Raw genomic sequence first — 17,992 nt, 5'->3', positions numbered from 1 at the left:
TCTTTTTGACTTCACTGCTTCAGCTGATACAATAAATTCCCACCTTTTAATACTCTGATCCGGATTAAATCTTATTTATCAACTTGCCTCTTATTAATAGTTCCAAATATACTTTTTTTTTTTATTAAGCTTATAAATAATATATATAAATATATTAATAAACGTTTATTATTTCTTCTGTTTACCGCCCACTTCCTACTAATATTACCAATAATTTATTCGGTACCGCTTTTGGCGCCAGGCTAGAGAAAGGCAATATTAAACACGAATAAAAAAAAAGTAATACATGTATACAAAAAAAGTAGTAAATAAAAGCAAAATTTCTACGTGATCTTTATTTAAAAAGTAATAGTCTGAGGTTTTCCTTATTAATTATACAATCCTTTATATGGATGCAGTCAAATTAGTATTAGAAAAATAGTTTAGAGCAAAAATAGGCTCTTTCATTGTATGTATTCTTAAATCGACTGAGTCTCAGCACCTTGAGAAATAAATGCATCAAGAGCCAATCTTTGTTGTTCAAGTATATCAGTAATTTTCTCTTCGTCTTCTTCCAAAAGTACACCCCTAGAAACTTCAACAGAAACAATCTGTTCTTTAACGTTGAGGAGCATATTTGTCGCAATAATTGCAAGACCTAAAACATAGTAGTTAGTGAACTGGTCACGCAACCTTTGCAGCTCCTGCTTAGCCTGGGTCATACGTCTCTTGTATGAGTCTAATAAAGAAGCACCCAAAAGGCATTCAACTTCAAATCCACCTGCCTTCATAAGATCTTTGTTGGCATTTATAAAAGCAAATAAAACTTCCATATCATGAAGAATCTTCTCAAAGTCTGACTGCCACATATTGAAGAAGAAACCAGGTCTCTTTGTTGACCTTAAATCACTTCTAATTGATTCCCATTCAACTGTGAATGGACTAGTCTTTTCTTCAGGGCTTGCATGATTTGCCTTATTTATTGCCTTCTTTAAAGTTAAAAGTGATGTACCTGAAATTACGTGTTTACGGAACATTAAGTCATAACTTTGCCAGCAAGTATTAAAAACCATATTGCATACTAAAAGTTCTTGTTCGGCAAAAGTATGTAAAGATCCTGTAGCCATAAGCAAAGGAGCAAATGTGGGACTTCTACCTTTATTTTCATCAGAATTACCATGGCTTAATAAGTTTTCAGAAACAGTATTAACCTGAGTTGCATCGTCGTATGTATGTCTCTTATTCTGCGTAATCTCTTCCTCCTGATCTGATTTAACCAAAGGAACGGATTCGGAAAGTGACCTCTCCTCCTTAACTATTGTAGGAATAACTCCAAGCAAGGCTGAAGACTCAGCACTACCTGAACCAGAGTTTTCAAGTTCCGGAGTTAGATTAACTTCCGGCCTCCTCTTATTCTTAAAGCTAATAATGGATGCATTCTCGTCTGGTTCTCCAAGCGCATTATTGTGATCCTCCAATGAAGGGAGAAGACTTCCTCTTGCACTAGAGTCAACTGATGGCTGACTCTTAGCCATCTTAACGGATGTTGCAATAATGTTCCAACATCTTTCATCAATGTCCAAACCGTCCACACCGACCAAAGCTGATCTAGACCTTTCCCTTCCTATGCTGCCTCCCATACCATTCAAGTGGTTGAATTCATCATCTCCATGTTCTACATCATCTACTGCCATGCTACGATATTTTGAGTAATCTTCTACTTGTGACTCAATACCTTTAACATTTAATCTTGCAAATACATGCGGTGGAGGGGTTAGTAATATGTGTAAGTCACCATAAAAGTCAAGATATCCATCTTTGAGCCTTGGAACTAGTAAATTAGCTGCATCTAAAGCATTTGTATGGTTTCCAAAAAGCCAGTGGCACTTAAGCTCCTCAAATGCTTTCATATACTCATCATCTATTCCTTCCATAACCTTTAAAAGGAAAGCTCTTCTAAAGTTCTGTACAGTATATATCTTTAATCTCTTATATAACGTCTCTACGGTAGTACCATTAACTAAAAGAGATAATGAAACTGCTCCTGCAACATAGAATGCCACTTGAGATCTTATAGAATCTGGTACTGAAGAATCTCCTTCGAAAACCATAGCTAAAGCCATGGAAACTCCGCCTCTTAAACCCCCATATATAAGAATTACGGCCTCCTTGAAAGATAAATCTGATCCAACCTTGTTCAGTAAGGGTAATAAAGTTGCAACCATAATTCCTCTAACAATGTTCATGGCAATATAAACCAATACTAAGTTAATCCACATTCTTCCATCAGACCAGTAAGGCCTGAATATTCTCATACTTACAACTCCTGATAGGACAAAAATGAGATGGTTTGCTAAGTGAGCAAAAATCTTAACAAAATGAAAGTGAGATTCTTGAGCCTTTGGTCTGAAACATGTTGGACCCCAAGCAGACATGAAAAGTCCAAAAACTACAGTAGCAAGTACTCCAGAAGTACGTAGTTCATCGGCTATAAAAAAGACAAAATATACAGAAGCTGTGACACCAATTACTTGGACTCCACCAAGTGCCTGAGCTGCTCTTAACCATACGGAAATAAGGAATCCAAATACAACACCAACGGCAGGGCCTCCAATCGCTAATCTAATAAACGTCCAAACATAATGACTATAAGATGACATACCAGATATTATAACTTCTCTAAAGACTTCAAAGAAAACTACAGCTGCACCATCATTAAGTAACGATTCGCCATCCACAACAGAGGCCAACTTCTCAGGTGCATTCAGCTGGTGAAGGGAGGCTATAACTGCCACTGGGTCTGTAGCCGAAAGCACTGAACTGACCAAAAAACATAGAACAAAATTCATACTTGTGATGAACTTAATTGCAAAAGCAAGTAATACCATTGTTAAAATTGCTCCTGGGCCTGCTAGAAGTAGAGCCGACGGAAGATTTCTACTAAAAACATGAAAGTTTAATGTGGCTGAAGATTCATATAAGAAAATAGGCAATAATATATAAAATATAACATTTGGATCCGTCCTTTCAACAATTCGAACTCCTTCAGCCAATGTACCCAATGAAAATGATTCGCATATATAACTTAAAAACATCCCATAGCAAAACAAAGCTACCGTTGTTGGTGGTTGTCGAACAAATACTACCGACAGTATCCACTCCAACAGTGCCGATCCGAGTAAACATGTACTCACAAATCCAACAAGTATCGGCACTCCTCCTGCTTCATGTGACATTATTACATCTGCCACAGCTGACAAACCTGACATTCTCATCCAATAAACTATTAAGGATATGTACTTCTTTCAATTCCCCTTATAATTTTTTACCTATTATTTACTTGCTCTAATCTTTTTTTCTGTCTAAAAATCTGTTTTATTCTCATATAATAAGCCATACTTCACAATACCGCGCAACTAATGGATAGCGGGATTTCTGCACTTATTTGACCGCCAGGCTTCGTCCTGTCCTGATTTACTTACAGTTACCGCAATAACTTTGCAAAAATTATAGTTTTTCTCAAAATGTTTGCATGTTACTTAAGATTTGATAATTTTGAGTTCAGATTTGAACATAAAGAAAGCTTTGTAAAGTTTTGGGATACTCCCTTTACAAAAAAAACTTTTTTAATCATACCCCCTTTTATTTAGCTAATATAAAACCACTAGAGTTAGACCTTGTCATATTCCACCTTTTAAGTTTCTCAATATCCGCGATGAGATTCACGGCACAAATTGCTAAAATTATTAACATTGCCGTATATCACCTATTTCACCATTCTCCTCTTTATTATCCTCATTTCCCTTTCTTCTCCTGTTTCTTTTATCCATTATACATAATAAATTATAACTTTGAGTTTTGCCCGCCAAAATTACATTTATTCAATCTTGGTCAAGAAAAATTAAGTTGTAAAAGGAGAAAGCTGAGAAATAATAAGAATATAAATCTTTCAAAAATATTTCAGGTAAATATAGGTTACTTTAAGAGATCTTTGAAGGAAATTTTTTAGGTATAAATTTACGTTAATTACTTTTTTTCTGGTTAAATCCAAAATTATTACAATTGTAACAAGGGCTCAGTACGAAAACACGATTTCTGGCTTAATTTCAGAAAAATCATTATTTTGTTTATACATTCTACTCCTTTAAAACAAACCAATAGGATAGGCAAAAAGAAATTTTTCATACTTTATACCTACAGCTTCTCTGTTGTATTTATCGGAGCCTCTTCTAATTCACCTTTGTTCTTCGCATTCTCTATTCTTAATTTAATATAAATAAATGGAGAATACTAACATTTTTCCTCCTGAAATTACAGGAGAGCAGGTTATGACAGTAGTCTGCTTGTTTGGAATATGTGCGCCGTCCTCAGCACTTTTGGAATCATTTTTTGGGCATAGAACGATATTTAATGGGAAAGTTCGTCTCCCACTTAGTGTTGTGCTATTTGGGTATGGAATTCTGATGGATTATGTACTCAGAACCTTCGATTTCGGTATCTTTAGTATGGCAATTAGACATGCAGAGTCTATGCATCCTAATATTATTTTTTCCGTTCTGCTCCCAATATGCCTTTATGAGTCATCCTCACAACTTAACTACCACATCTTTAAGCGTAACCTCATTTCTTCTGTCTTATTAGCGCTTCCAGGTGTTATTGTATCCATGATCCTGACTACATTCTTCATGTACTATTTTGTTGGAGGAATTTTTGATTGGACATGCTCACTTTTAATCAGTTCCATTCTTTCTGCTACAGACCCTGTGGCTGTTATTGCATCTCTCCACCAGCTTAATGCTCCTGATAAGCTTGCTTCTTTAGTGGATGGTGAATCATTGTTGAACGATGGAGCTGCTGTTGTTTTCTTTCAACTTTGCAAGAATATTCTCTTGAATAGAGTTATGGAACCTTCATTGATCTTAACTTCTGGTTGGATATTTATCAGATGTGCTTTGGGAGGACCGTTACTTGGATTTCTTTTTGGATGGGGAGTATATTTATTTTTGAAGGTTGCACAAGCCACCAATGATGTTCAAGTTTTTATTGCAATCTCAATAGTCTATACTCTTTTCTTTCTCAGTGAGTTAATGCATTCATCGGGAGTGTTAGCTGTAGTTACTTATGGAGTTTTTATGTCTTCCAGAAAAGCTGCTCTATTTAAACCTAAGGCACAAGAAATACATAACACAATAATTCACTTTATTGGAAAGCTTGGAAACCATATGATTTTCATGTTAGCTGGAATTGTTAGTGCAAGACTTTTTAGACCTTATATTGAAAATGCAAGCATGCTTGTGAATCTTTTCTTATTATTCACAGCTATATGTGTTATTCGAGGAATTATGGTATTCGTACTATCTCCCCTTTTGACTAGAATTGGCTATGGATTAACCATTAAAGAGGCAATCATTTTAATTTGGGGCGGACTTAGAGGAGGAGTTTCTCTGGCTCTTGCAATGAGCTTAGAGTCAGAAGATTATATCGATCCAGAACTAAAAGGACAAATAGCATTTTACGTGGCAGGTACTGTATTATTAACACTGTTAATCAACGGTACGACTGTAGAATTTATATATAAAAAGCTCCAATTATATACAACTCCAAAATTTCATAGGATGTTTTTTAAAAAAGTAATGAAGTCTATTAATGAGGAATATGGATTGGTAGTTAACGACCAAATTCGCAAGCATTGGTTTTTTAATGCTCATCCAGGACTGCTAGAACTTTGCGATACTTTTATACCTAATGTAATAGATGCTAAAATGACAGAGACAGGAGAAATCATACTTTCCAGCCAGCTTTCCCAGCATACGTTTATTAAAAACATTAAGTCAGCTAGTATACAATTGGTAATGCAGGATCCCACAAGTCCTATTGGACATGATTCAAATAAGTATTTAAATCAAAGAACTTTATCATGTTTAACTAAAGATGAAGAGTTTGAAGATAGGTTCATCAAAGAACTTGAGATTAATAATGGCCAATCTGAAAGTAATTCCTTCGTAACTAGCTCAAACAATCTATTGAGTGCTAAGACTGAAGGCAATCAAACAATTCTTTTAATTAATTCAATCCCTGTATCAAAGTATACAAGTAATAATGATAACTCCTCCATTTCAACTTTAAAAAGAGAAAGCATCGTTTCTGATAATTCTAAAAGTAAAGTGGGAAGACACGTTTATATTGGCCAGATGGTTTTGAGCACAGTATGGCAATCATATGATCTTCTTTTTAAAAATCATGTAATTTCAGGTGCAGCCTTAGTTGTACTCAAGAAAGCAATTTCAAAAGTTTTCTATTCTTGTGAGGAGCTTAATTTGCCAATTCATTTTGCATTTTCAAGTGAATGGGATTCCATCAGAAACCAACTTTGGATATGTAAAGAAAACCTATTAACTGATGGAAAAGCTCTCACTCTTTCAAGTGAGCTACTTAATGAATTTAGCCAGAAGAACCTTTCAAGTAACTTTTGTTTACCTTCTTTCGTTAATTACTATAGAAATAAAGTAAAAGCAAAAAATCTCTTCTTAGATGTCGAAGTTCTTTTCTCATTCATCACAGCAAGAGTTGATTTATTGGAGCATGATTTCCAGGAACTCCAGTCCTATCTTGGCCCTTCTAGCATTCAACTTTTCCAGAATCAAATAATTGAGGCACAACAATATCTTGATCTCCTTTTATCTTACTCTCAAGAACAATATAACGTTGCTATTTCGCATATTTCAGTTAACATACTCTTTAATGCTCTCAGAGATTCAATGAAGGTGCTTGTAAAATCCAGGCTTTTACTAGAAGAAGATGAAGAGAAACTTCTTGCTTTGTGCGAAGACAGGAGATTTATCTTCAGCTCTTCTCTTTCTAGAGAAGTTATTAATGAATATACTCCAGAAAATTAGTGGCGTCACAACAGATTATAAAACTTTTTGTTAGGTTAATAATAAGAGTCAAAAGCTTTCTAATATATTTCAAACTTGTACAATTAACAGGATTATTACTATTAATAATATTATTTATAACTATTTAATGGGTTTTTTTTCACTGTTTATCCAAGAATTTATATGCATCCACATGCGCAAAAATGTACACGTAATAATAAAACTAATGTAGAAAAACGGGTACAAATTTTTTGAAAAGCAAAATCGCAAAAATAAGCAGTTTGAAGTCAATTAATAGTAATTACAATAATATCTTGTATTTTCTAGTTGCTAACTACTTTGATGACAAAAAAAAAGCTTAGAGTTCATCACGAGACTCCTTTTCCTGAGTGAAGGAAGAGTGTTCGTTGATAAATTCCTTGAAAGCCTCGACAGTTCTCTTCCCATCATAAGGAATTGGAGTTCTAGTTCCGGCCTTAACAAACAAAATAGTTGGGAAAGCTCTTGGGCTGAAACCTTCATATGGGATATCATTTTGCGGTCCATTGATCTTTGCAATCACAACCTTGTCGTTGTCCTTGTACTCTTCTCCGAGCTGGTTGTAGATTGGTTCGAGGTTCTTGCAGTGTCCACACCACTGGGCATAAATCTCCAAAAGGACGTCCTTATCACTTCTAAAAACGATTTCTTCGAAGGTCTTGCCAACAACAACAGTGACTGGGCCGGATTGCTCGGCTGGGATTGGTTCAGACTTAATGCTGAGTTCGTGCTTACCCTCAGAAACTTGTTTCATAAACTCTTTCAATGGCTCAACTGAGTCGAATTTAGCTGGGCCATACATGTATCTAATAGACGGAACATTAACGCTTTGGATAACCAAACCTGGGAATTTCTCAATCAATAGATGCTGAGTAGCATGGGAACCGAATTGCTCAGTATCGAGGAAGACAAATGCATACTTCTCTCTGTAATCAGCTGCAACCTTTCTAATGTTGGAAGCATACTTTGCGAAGTCCTCATTGGTACCACAGAACCAGGCGGTGTAACCTTCTCTTGACATATAGAGGGAATAATTCTCAGCGCTAATTGCGGAGAACAATGGGACGTTCATTACAGAGATCTTGGCCTCCAACTCCTCAACAGTTTTTGGCATTGGAAGAGAAACAGGCTCCTCATCCTTGTGCAATACCTCAAGCTTTTGCTCACCAGCCTGGAATAAAGCAATGAAGGCATAGTTGTGCTCACGATGGCCATTGGCAACCTTCTCGAAGACGGCATACTCTGCTGAGTCCTTAGAGGTGAATTTTCCAACAAACGCTGAAGAAGAGGAAGCGAAGATGGTCTTGACAGCCTCTTCTGATTCTGCAACTTGGACTGCTGGACCAGTCAACTTCTTAATATACTTGATAAATGCATCCTTGCTCCTTGCTCCTGAGTAATTCTGAACATTATCAATACCACTGAAAAACTTGATGGTTGGGTATCCACTCACACCATATTGTTGTGCGAGCTCCATATTCTCAGTTGCATCAACACTACCACAGTATACTGGGAGGGAAAGCTTTGAGATTTCAGCACATGTTGCCTTGAACTCCGGTTCTAAAGCAGTACAATGACCACACCATGGGGCAAAGAAAGTGACAAGTACATGTTCTTTGCTCTTAACGAATTCTTCGAAGTTAGACGAAGTTAAAGAAGTGATGTGTTCCGAGATGAAGTGAGCTTCATCTCCACCCAAAACTGCCTTAGAGAGACAAGAAAAACCTAAAAATGCTGTTGAAATTAAGCTTCTAACTCCGAACATCTTTTGTTTATGTAATTAAACGAATACTAATTGTAACTTAACTGACGTATATCTCTTTTAAAAAAATTAATTCCCCTCACTAGGCACTCTGACCAGAATCTTGATATCCTGTCAATGATATATATTACTTCTCTCCATTTTACAATATCTATAACTTATTATGTCTCTCTGTCTCCTTTGTCAAGTTATCACTCCCCTCTCACTCTATTGGCTTCCCCACGAAAACAAATTACCGCCAAAACTTGCATATTGTTGTGGTGGGTTGGAAGCTAACGAATAATAATTGAATTAAGCATAACGTAAATATTACGTTTTCGGTGACTTTGAAGATGAATTGCATTCTTTGTTTATTTTGTTTTCAGAGAGATACAACGAGGCATTAAGTTAAGTTGCTTTACTTATAAGTATCTCTTAACTGAATACTTTTTTGAACTAATTTAACATCTAAATTAGAGCTTTCTACTTTACCAAATTCTCTAAAACTTTATAGAATTTTTTCTAGTATGTTTCCACCTACTGTGTTTTAATGCTACTGTGTGCTACGAACTTATTCGAATCAAAACATTGGAAACGCATAAACTTTATGAGGGGAGCCTGTGTTGAGTAGTCTAAAAAGATTAATTTGTATCAGTTTTCCTTTTTTAGTTAATGAATGTTTTCCCTCAAAAATGAAAACCTTAGTTTTTTCTCTATTGCTGTGGAAACTTATTGAAACGGCGGTAAGCTGCTGTCCTGAAAACATATAAAATTAATGTACTAGAGCTGTTTATCGTATTTAAGCCTTTATATTCTCGTACAAATGAAATTTGTTTCATTTGTGTTATTGTTTTGTTTGTTTTTTTATCAATTAGACAAATTACATGCGGAAGTAATTTACGCTGTGAACTGTGGGGGGCCGAGGTACTTTTCAAAGTCTGAAAACATTTTGTACGAAGAAGACAATGGATATAATGGAGGTATCAGTACAGATTCAGGGAAGCAGTTGTCGCCATTTCCTTATGTAGAGGATGATTTTGTGTTTCTATCTGAAAGATATTCTACGGAGAAAACATTGCAATATATGCTAAATTTAAATAAATTGACACCTGGTGTATTTACTATAGTCTTAAAGTTTAGTGAAATCCACTTTAAAGAACCAGGAAAGAAGGTCTTCAGCATTGCTATTGGAAACGTTCTGTTTAAACAGTCTTTTGATATATATAAAGAAGTAGGATTTGGTGTGCCTATGGAGGAATACATTGAGTGTATGTATGATGGTGAAAATATTTCATTTAATGGAACGAACGTAACTCAAGGATACTCAAAAGAGGAAAAGCTGTTGATTTTGGCAATGTTTAAACAGGAAGACAATCCCAAAATTAATGCAATTGTAGTATACAAAGGAGGCAAAGATGAAATCCCGAAAATTCAAAGGCCAAAGCCAAAACTTTCTGTAGAAAGTATCTTGCATAAGATTAACAAGGAAGGACAGATACCTGACATTTTAAACAATCATATATACATTATAGATGAGCCTCTTTTCACTGTTAAAGAATTAACAACTACTGATTCTCTTTATAACTTAATTTCAACTATTCCTGGAACAATCATTTTGTTAATCATTTCAGTGGCAACTCTAAGAATAGGCGTAATAATATCAAACCATCTATACGAATAATCACTCTACAGCTGGTAAACGACAATAAGGATTTATTAAGGTTTAAAATTAAAAAATACACACTGATTAAAAATTTTAGCTTCTACCATATAAAATTATTATTTTAGGCCTTTTTATTAATCTTCTTATTCGAAGAGTCGGGTCTTCCCGAATTCAATTTTTTTTTAACTTCGTTCTTAATACTTTTCTTTTTATTAGTTCTTTTTTGAATATTGGACTTGGCAATAAAGTTCCCATTCAACGAATCCAAAGATGTTAATTTCTCTTTAATCAAATTTAAAGTCTTTAGTGAGTTTGAGTTATCATTGGTATTTTCTGCCATAATACATGGATTTTTGGAAATATTTAATGATTTCAATTTTTTCAAGCTTAATAAAGGATTTATCTCAGTAATGAAGTTGTGTCCAAGCTCAAGAATCTTTATATTACCCATATAAGTTATGTCTGAAGGCAACGAAAGAATTTTGTTATTATTGAGCCTTAGCTCCTGAACCATATTAAAATTTAAGCTGAATGGAAATTGTTTAAGACAGTTATTTGAGAGACTCAACTTTTTAAGCTTTGGACAGTGATTCTTAGGATTCTCGATTTCAATAGCCTCATTATGGGATAAAATAACAGTTTCAAGCTCCTTAAAATTGCTGAGATCTGGAATGTATCTAATTTTATTATGATTAGCAATTAAAACCTTGAGTGATTTCTGAAGACCCGGACTTCTACATAAATTTTCTATAGACTTAATACCATTATTACTTATATTCAAAATTTTTACATTCTCAAGATTACAGATTTCATCTATTGAAGTCAGGTTATTGTTACTCAAATTAATATCTGTCAAGTTCCAGCAATATTTAAGAAAAGAAATAGATTCCAATTTATTTTTTGAAACATCTATTTTTCTCAAATTCTTTGCCTGAGTGAGCTCTTCAATGCCTGTTATCTCCAGCTCCCTCAGTTTTAACTCCTGAGAACCTAAAATATCTCCATTAGGAACATACTTAGAGAGCTCAATAATTGACAAATTCTTACTCATATTAGTTCACAATAATTACTGAATTCGGCAGATACCTTGTATTTATTTTTGCTTAAATTAAGCTACAATTCTATTTCAAACTTAAATTAAGAATTTGTTTTTTACTCAGAAATACTTTAAGGAAATATTTATTCTTTTGACACAAAAATTCTTATTCAATACCGATATCCTTGCTCAACTAAAGTCACAAACTTCTCTCCAATAGAAATATATACTAACTCAAATTAACGTAAAATCAACTTAAACCCCGAATTAGAATTCCCTAATCCTTTTTATCTTTACTTCTATTTACCTATCTTTCATGTTTACAAATTACAGCCAGTAATGCATAAAGACTTGTAGACAAGACGTGCCTGCTTCAAATTTTTTGGGTATAGGATGACAATAGGTAAACTAAGATATAAAAAAAAGTAGTTAGAAAAAAAAGGTGAAAGTTCTTTGTATTGATTAGTGGACTAAAAAAAGGAATTGTAGAGAGAAATTCATCGAAATAGGAGCTGTGGTGAATTCAGATACACAGTGCAATAATACACTTGAGAATTTTGAATTGACGCATAGATTATATGTTGAGAAAGACTGCTAATAAACATTCAGAAAGCAATGGAGAAAGTAAGAGGACCTCTGTCTCCAGCAAAGGCTCAGAGGAGTTTTTTAGGTCCCCTTCAGTGGTTGGGCAAGAAATAAAGAAGGAAGAAGAGGAGGAAGAGGAGGAGGAAGACCCACGTAATATATGGCTGAGATTATTTTTGCCAGATTGGTCTCCTTTGGGTGGGTTTTTGCTAGTAATAGTTTCTGTTGGAGCTTCAATTACATATTTGAAAAAGATTGGAGATGAAAACCCGTTTACTTATCCCTTTTTTATACTACTTTTGGATGTATTTACTTACATTATAATAATGTGTCTAAGGCATATTATCACATTATATACCTTATCTAGGTATGGAGAAGGGAGATTTTTTGCTGCAGTATCTGGATCCCTCGATCCAGAACTAGTATATTGCATTTGGTCAACATTATGTTTAGTTTTAACAATGGGAGAAATGAATACATCACTAGATACCGCATCAGGTATTGAACCAATTCACACATATACTTTAAAATGGTTTGACAATATATTGCCTTCTTTAAAGATACCAAAGGTTCCATGGGATCTAATTCAATGCTGTCATATTGCAATTTTGATTATGACTGTAAGAAGACTTTTGCTTGCAATTATTACATTTTACTTTAGGTTGGATTTCATTATGAGCATAAATCCTCAAGTCTCGCAATTCTTAAGGCAATACTCACTTTTAAGAAGGATAGACACCAAGCTTTACCTAATTAAGCCCCATATTCAGAAGAAAGATTTTCTCTTATATTCAACGGGAATCGAACTACCAAACAAGTCCAATTTTCCTCAAATTGACGATCCAAAGTCACCAAATAGAGTGACAACTGGTAACATACCCAATGTTCCTAGTATGCTTATGGATTATAATATTGATTATACAGCAAAAAGCTCATCCGAAAATTGGTTAGCCCTTCAGTTTATTAAGCAATATAATGTTTCTATTTACATTGATCATGACAAATATGAAATTAGAACCAAACAACAGGCAAGGGACTTTGCAAAGATTATCTTTTATGATATCTTACAACACTTACATGCTATTATGCTTTACCATTACATTGGTGGAACTGATCATGTTAAACCTCAAAAGGATCCTCCATTAAGATCAGACACATATTCAATCATAGGGGATGATACATTTTGTCATGCACTAATAGATTTTGAAGAGAGACATGATATCAAAGGTATAGATTTCAGAAATGCAGAATTTTCCTTTGAAAAGAAAAGTTTTATTGATACTCCAAATAGTGGAAGAGGTTCAAATTTGAATCAGAACAATAACAAACAAAAAATTGTAGATGGACAACATATTGTTGATAACTGTTCCAATGTTAATATTAACAGTTCCAATAACGAACGATCACAATCTCAAACTGACAACAAAAACAAAAACCAGTCTCTTCCTACTACTCTCCCGAACTCGGTACTTGATATTCTGTATGACAAACCTCTTGGAGACTTGATCAAACAAATAGATACTGCGAGACGTGGTCAAATTACTGAGGAAGAATGGGTTAGATTTTGTGTTGGTATTTATGATAGTAGAAAGAAGATCTTACGCGCTGCATCTAGTCAAGAAGGTATTGTTCAAGTTTTTAGGAGAATGATTTCTATCTTTTCATGGTTCTTTACAGGAATTGTAATTCTTCTAATGGTTGGAATTAACGTGAATACACTGGTTATTTCTGGGGCTGCTATTATATCTTCACTTTCTGTTGGTCTTTCTTATATATACTCGAATTTCTTTTCTGCAGTGATCTTTGTAATATTTCTTAATCCATATAACGTTGGTGATAGGATTAGAGTAAATAATGGTGGTGCTATGATTGTAAAGAAAATTGAAACATTTTACACGGAGTTTCATACTGTATTTGAGGCACCTGTGCTTATTCCTCACTCTTGGTTATCTTCACAAATGATATATAATGAGAGCAGAAGTAAATGTTGCTCTTCCGAAATCCAATTTTTAATTTCCGATACTACATCTCCATTTTCCATAGAAGCATTAGCTACAGCAGTACAAGAATATATCTCTGTTAGACCGTCAGAATTTGTTGCATCAAACTTTTGGTGTGGTATTAATGCAATTCAGCCAGGTCATTCAGCCACCGTCTATATGTGGATTACTAATACCGACCCATTTCATAACAGAAGAAAGCTTTTAATAAGCAAAAGCAAACTACTACTATTTATTTTACATACTTTGAGACAACTTGGAATTCAATACACTTTACCGGTTAGTAGAATCAGAATCGAAAATGATTTCAATAACCACTTTTCTATTAACAATTAGTTTGTCATATTCCCATCGTTTGAATACGGAGCTTAGAGTCTATCCTATACACTAGTGCTTTTAAATACTATCCACAAGACAATTGAACTCCATTTTTTTTAGACAGTTTATTTGATAAATTTACATTTCACTAATATTTTTTCCAAAATACAATCTTCTCTGCTAATCTAATTTTAATATCTACGACTTAGATTTCAGCTTCTAAGTAGAACACAACAAATTGTACTAAAAAAAATGATATTTCTAACATTTAAAGCATGATTTTTATCCATAATTCCCAAAAAAAACTAAGCAGTAGGATAGTATCTAATCATTAGAAGTTTTTAATGATTTTTTTCAAAACTATCGACATTTCTTTAAATTTCAAAATTATACTTATTTTGGTAATCTGCATTTGAGAAATAAAGGGCGCCACATTAAAAATTGACAAATTGTCACAATTTCCTATAGTTCCAGCTTTACTACCAAAACACTCCAGATTAAAACACAGGAATTAAGGTATCGGTAAATAGTTTATTCCAAAGAGTGTAGTGTTTTCTGGGAAAGAATCGTTCAGAGCTGTAAAGGTGGTATTTGTACTGATTGTCTTTAATGCTAATTAAATTTGCTAAAGCGAATACAGTAAATTATATGAGTTAAAACTAATAGATATTAAATAATCAGCCTTTCTAATAATATCCTGGAAATATCTTGAAAGATGGCAAAAAGAGTTTCATACTTCTATGATGGAGACATAGGAAGTTATTATTATGGCCCAGGCCATCCAATGAAGCCTCAAAGAATTAGAATGGCTCATAACTTAATTCTTTCATACGACCTATATAAACATATGGAAATTTACAAACCTCACAAATCACCACAGAGTGAGTTGGTTTACTTTCATGAAGAAGATTACATCAATTTCCTTTCAAGTATTAGCCCTGATAACTCTAAAGACTTTGGGCTTCAGCTTAAAAGGTTCAATTTAGGGGAAACAACTGATTGTCCTGTATTTGATGGTCTTTTTGAATTTCAGCAGATATGTGCCGGTGGTAGTATTGATGGTGCTTATAAACTAAATAATGAGCAATCAGACATTTGTATTAACTGGAGTGGTGGACTTCACCATGCTAAAAGATCTGAGGCCAGTGGATTCTGTTATATTAACGATATAGTTTTGGGAATTTTGGAGCTACTTAAATATCATGCTAGGGTTATGTATATTGACATAGATGTACACCATGGAGATGGAGTAGAGGAGGCTTTTTATCTTTCACATAGGGTATTAACAGTTTCCTTTCATAAATTTGGAGAATTTTTCCCTGGAACTGGTGATATCACAGATATTGGAGTTGCTCAAGGGAAATACTATAGTGTTAATGTACCATTAAATGATGGTATTGATGATAACTCTTTCTTATCACTATTTAAACCTATTATCAGTAAATGTATTGAAGTATATAGACCCGGTGCAATAGTTCTTCAATGTGGAGCTGATTCCGTAAGAGGAGACAGACTTGGTCGCTTTAATCTTTCAATTAAGGGCCATGCTGAGTGCGTAGAATTTTGCAAAAAATTCAATATTCCCCTACTTATACTTGGGGGCGGAGGGTATACAATAAGAAATGTTGCGAGAACATGGGCCTATGAAACTGCTACAATTTTAGATAGAACTGATTTGGTTTCAGATAACATACCTTTGAATGACTACTATGACTACTTTGCACCAGACTTTAAACTTCATATTCCTCCACTTAACTTGCCAAATATGAACTCTCCAGAACATCTAGAGAAGATCAAAGCAAAAGTTATCGATAATTTAAGGTATCTAGAGCATGCCCCAGGTGTAGAATTTGCTTATGTACCATCAGATTTCTTTGATAGAGATGCTTCAAACCTTCAAAAACAAGAAGATGAAGAACGAGAAGAAGAACTTTCATCTTGGCAAGGAGGAGGGAGAGCTGCGGGGAGCATAGATGCTCAAGTCAGTCATAATGAAAAACCTAAATCATCTAAAAAACTACAAAAAGAACACGCTTCTGAATTTTATTAATTATTTTTTTTTTTTCAACTTCTTACCCATTATTTTCCAAATGAAATTTTCGATGTTTTGGCGCCAATATTTGGCTCATTTATTAATTTATTTTTACTATAAAGTTTTACTTTACTAAGTATTACGAGGGGCGACAAGAAGAGTAAAATCTGGCACTCGAATAAATATAACTTTCTGTATAAGGTTGGGAGTAATAATCAGAAAAGTCTTAAATAGACATTATCTGATTAGTCTAAAGTATTTTAAACTAAAGAATATTTTTGATAAAAAAAAAAAAAAAAAAAACAATAAGGGCTTTCTGAGATTTAACTTACAAATATCATATAGGAATTATTACTCTTCATAATTAAGATGCAGACAATAATCGGAAATCAGCTCGTTCAGGGAATCTTACTGATCAACTTAATCAAATATTTGCTCTATTTGTACGTTGATTTAAGACAAAAAAAATGTTATGAAATAAAGGAAATCCCAAAATATATATTAGAGGCTTACAAAGACTGTGGAGAAGTTTCCAATGAAGAATTTAAGAAGTCCCAGTCATACAACAATTCGAAGATGGTATTCGGACTAATTAATAGAGCTGTCACTTTTGTTATTAACTGGGTATTTGTATTTTATATAATATACCCATTAATGTGGGAGTTTATTTACACAAGGATTAGCTCAAATGAATACATCTCATCTTTGTTATTTTGCGGAGCAATGATGTTATTAGATTATCCAATTAGCCTTGCTTTTGATCTTTATTATACGTTTGTTCTGGAAGAAAAGTATGGTTTTAATAACTCAACATTAAAAATCTTCATAATGGACCAAATTAAATCAGGACTTCTCGTTTCTTTATTTGGAACTATTCTACTTTCTGTGATGATATACATTGCTAATAATACTGGTAAATACTTTTATGTATATATAGCTCTTGTACAATTCGCCTTCATATTTATCATTTCAATAATATATCCAATTATCATTGTCCCTATTTTTAACAAGCTTACTCCAGTTGAAAATCAAGAGCTTGCAGAAAAAATCAATAAGCTTTGCAAAGATATTAATTTCCCACTAAAGAATCTATATCAAATGGACGCTTCGCTCAGATCTAATCATGGAAATGCATTTTTTTCAGGCGCGTTCAAGTCTAAATCTATTATTTTGTATGATACAATTCTTGATTTCCCTCAAGACGAAATCATTGCAATTATAGGACACGAAATTGGCCACTGGAAGAACTGGGATAACTACAAGTTGCTTTTCTTTTCTTTCATACAAACTTTTGTAACCCTCTTCATATTCCACTTAACATTTTCATGGAATGAGCTTTACCTATCATTTGGATTCTCTTTAGATCCAAAGCTCGGAGGTAGAAATTTAATTCTATCTCTCCTTGTTTTTTCTTATGTATTGGGTCCTTTCAGCTCAATTGTTGGAATTCTTCATTCTATTATGTCTCAAAATGCTGAGTACAATGCAGATGAATTTTCATTCAAACTTGGATTTGGGGATTTTCTTGCAAGTTCACTATTTAGACTTTCGAAGAAATCAAGTTCTTGTATGATCTTCGACCCCATTTATAGTTTTATTCACCTATCTCACCCCACTGTCTGTGATAGAATTGTCAACCTTAAGAAGTTGAAAGATAAAAAGAATTAATATCAATGCTAATATAGTTCAGTTATTTTAATGTTCCTTAGTATTTCCTAAATCAG

General features: G+C 33.8%; 8 protein-coding genes across 8 annotated transcripts; 5 read left to right on the top strand and 3 right to left on the bottom strand.

The window, feature by feature from the left end:
• Nucleotides 1-458: 458 nt before the first annotated feature.
• Nucleotides 459-3,248, bottom strand: ELE39_000007 (Na+ H+ and K+ H+ antiporter with 12 transmembrane domains; the record flags this gene model as incomplete). Its single annotated transcript, XM_067344836.1, has 1 exon — nucleotides 459-3,248. The coding sequence occupies one exon, from the start codon at nucleotides 3,246-3,248 to the stop codon at nucleotides 459-461; it is 2,790 nt and encodes a 929-aa protein (XP_067200795.1).
• A 1,011-nt stretch (nucleotides 3,249-4,259) lies between these two features.
• ELE39_000006 (sodium hydrogen exchanger family) lies at nucleotides 4,260-6,875 on the top strand (the record flags this gene model as incomplete). The annotated part of the gene is made up of 1 exon (XM_067344829.1): nucleotides 4,260-6,875. The coding sequence occupies one exon, from the start codon at nucleotides 4,260-4,262 to the stop codon at nucleotides 6,873-6,875; it is 2,616 nt and encodes an 871-aa protein (XP_067200794.1).
• Nucleotides 6,876-7,212: 337 nt separating this feature from the next.
• On the bottom strand, nucleotides 7,213-8,658 carry ELE39_000005 (disulfide isomerase; the record flags this gene model as incomplete). Its single annotated transcript, XM_067344818.1, has 1 exon — nucleotides 7,213-8,658. One exon carries the CDS (start codon nucleotides 8,656-8,658, stop codon nucleotides 7,213-7,215), a length of 1,446 nt encoding a protein of 481 aa, XP_067200793.1.
• A 799-nt stretch (nucleotides 8,659-9,457) lies between these two features.
• On the top strand, nucleotides 9,458-10,315 carry ELE39_000004 (uncharacterized protein; the record flags this gene model as incomplete). Its single annotated transcript, XM_067344807.1, has 1 exon — nucleotides 9,458-10,315. The coding sequence occupies one exon, from the start codon at nucleotides 9,458-9,460 to the stop codon at nucleotides 10,313-10,315; it is 858 nt and encodes a 285-aa protein (XP_067200792.1).
• Nucleotides 10,316-10,418: 103 nt separating this feature from the next.
• ELE39_000003 (leucine rich repeat (LRR)) lies at nucleotides 10,419-11,348 on the bottom strand (the record flags this gene model as incomplete). Its single annotated transcript, XM_067344796.1, has 1 exon — nucleotides 10,419-11,348. One exon carries the CDS (start codon nucleotides 11,346-11,348, stop codon nucleotides 10,419-10,421), a length of 930 nt encoding a protein of 309 aa, XP_067200791.1.
• Nucleotides 11,349-11,911: 563 nt separating this feature from the next.
• On the top strand, nucleotides 11,912-14,254 carry ELE39_000002 (mechanosensitive ion channel family; the record flags this gene model as incomplete). Its single annotated transcript, XM_067344785.1, has 1 exon — nucleotides 11,912-14,254. One exon carries the CDS (start codon nucleotides 11,912-11,914, stop codon nucleotides 14,252-14,254), a length of 2,343 nt encoding a protein of 780 aa, XP_067200790.1.
• A 697-nt stretch (nucleotides 14,255-14,951) lies between these two features.
• ELE39_000065 (RPD3 HD1 histone deacetylase) lies at nucleotides 14,952-16,286 on the top strand (the record flags this gene model as incomplete). Its single annotated transcript, XM_067344835.1, has 1 exon — nucleotides 14,952-16,286. One exon carries the CDS (start codon nucleotides 14,952-14,954, stop codon nucleotides 16,284-16,286), a length of 1,335 nt encoding a protein of 444 aa, XP_067200853.1.
• A 351-nt stretch (nucleotides 16,287-16,637) lies between these two features.
• ELE39_000064 (peptidase family M48 domain-containing) lies at nucleotides 16,638-17,936 on the top strand (the record flags this gene model as incomplete). The annotated part of the gene is made up of 1 exon (XM_067344834.1): nucleotides 16,638-17,936. One exon carries the CDS (start codon nucleotides 16,638-16,640, stop codon nucleotides 17,934-17,936), a length of 1,299 nt encoding a protein of 432 aa, XP_067200852.1.
• Between the last annotated feature and the right edge of the window lie 56 nt (nucleotides 17,937-17,992).

The sequence above is a fragment of the Cryptosporidium sp. chipmunk genotype I genome (assembly GCF_004936735.1).
Source record: "Cryptosporidium sp. chipmunk genotype I strain 37763 chromosome Unknown contig_1, whole genome shotgun sequence".
NCBI classification, from domain to species: domain Eukaryota; phylum Apicomplexa; class Conoidasida; order Eucoccidiorida; family Cryptosporidiidae; genus Cryptosporidium; species Cryptosporidium sp. chipmunk genotype I.
Note: the sequence above shows the minus strand (reverse complement) of the source record. Positions and strands in the feature narration are given on the sequence as shown.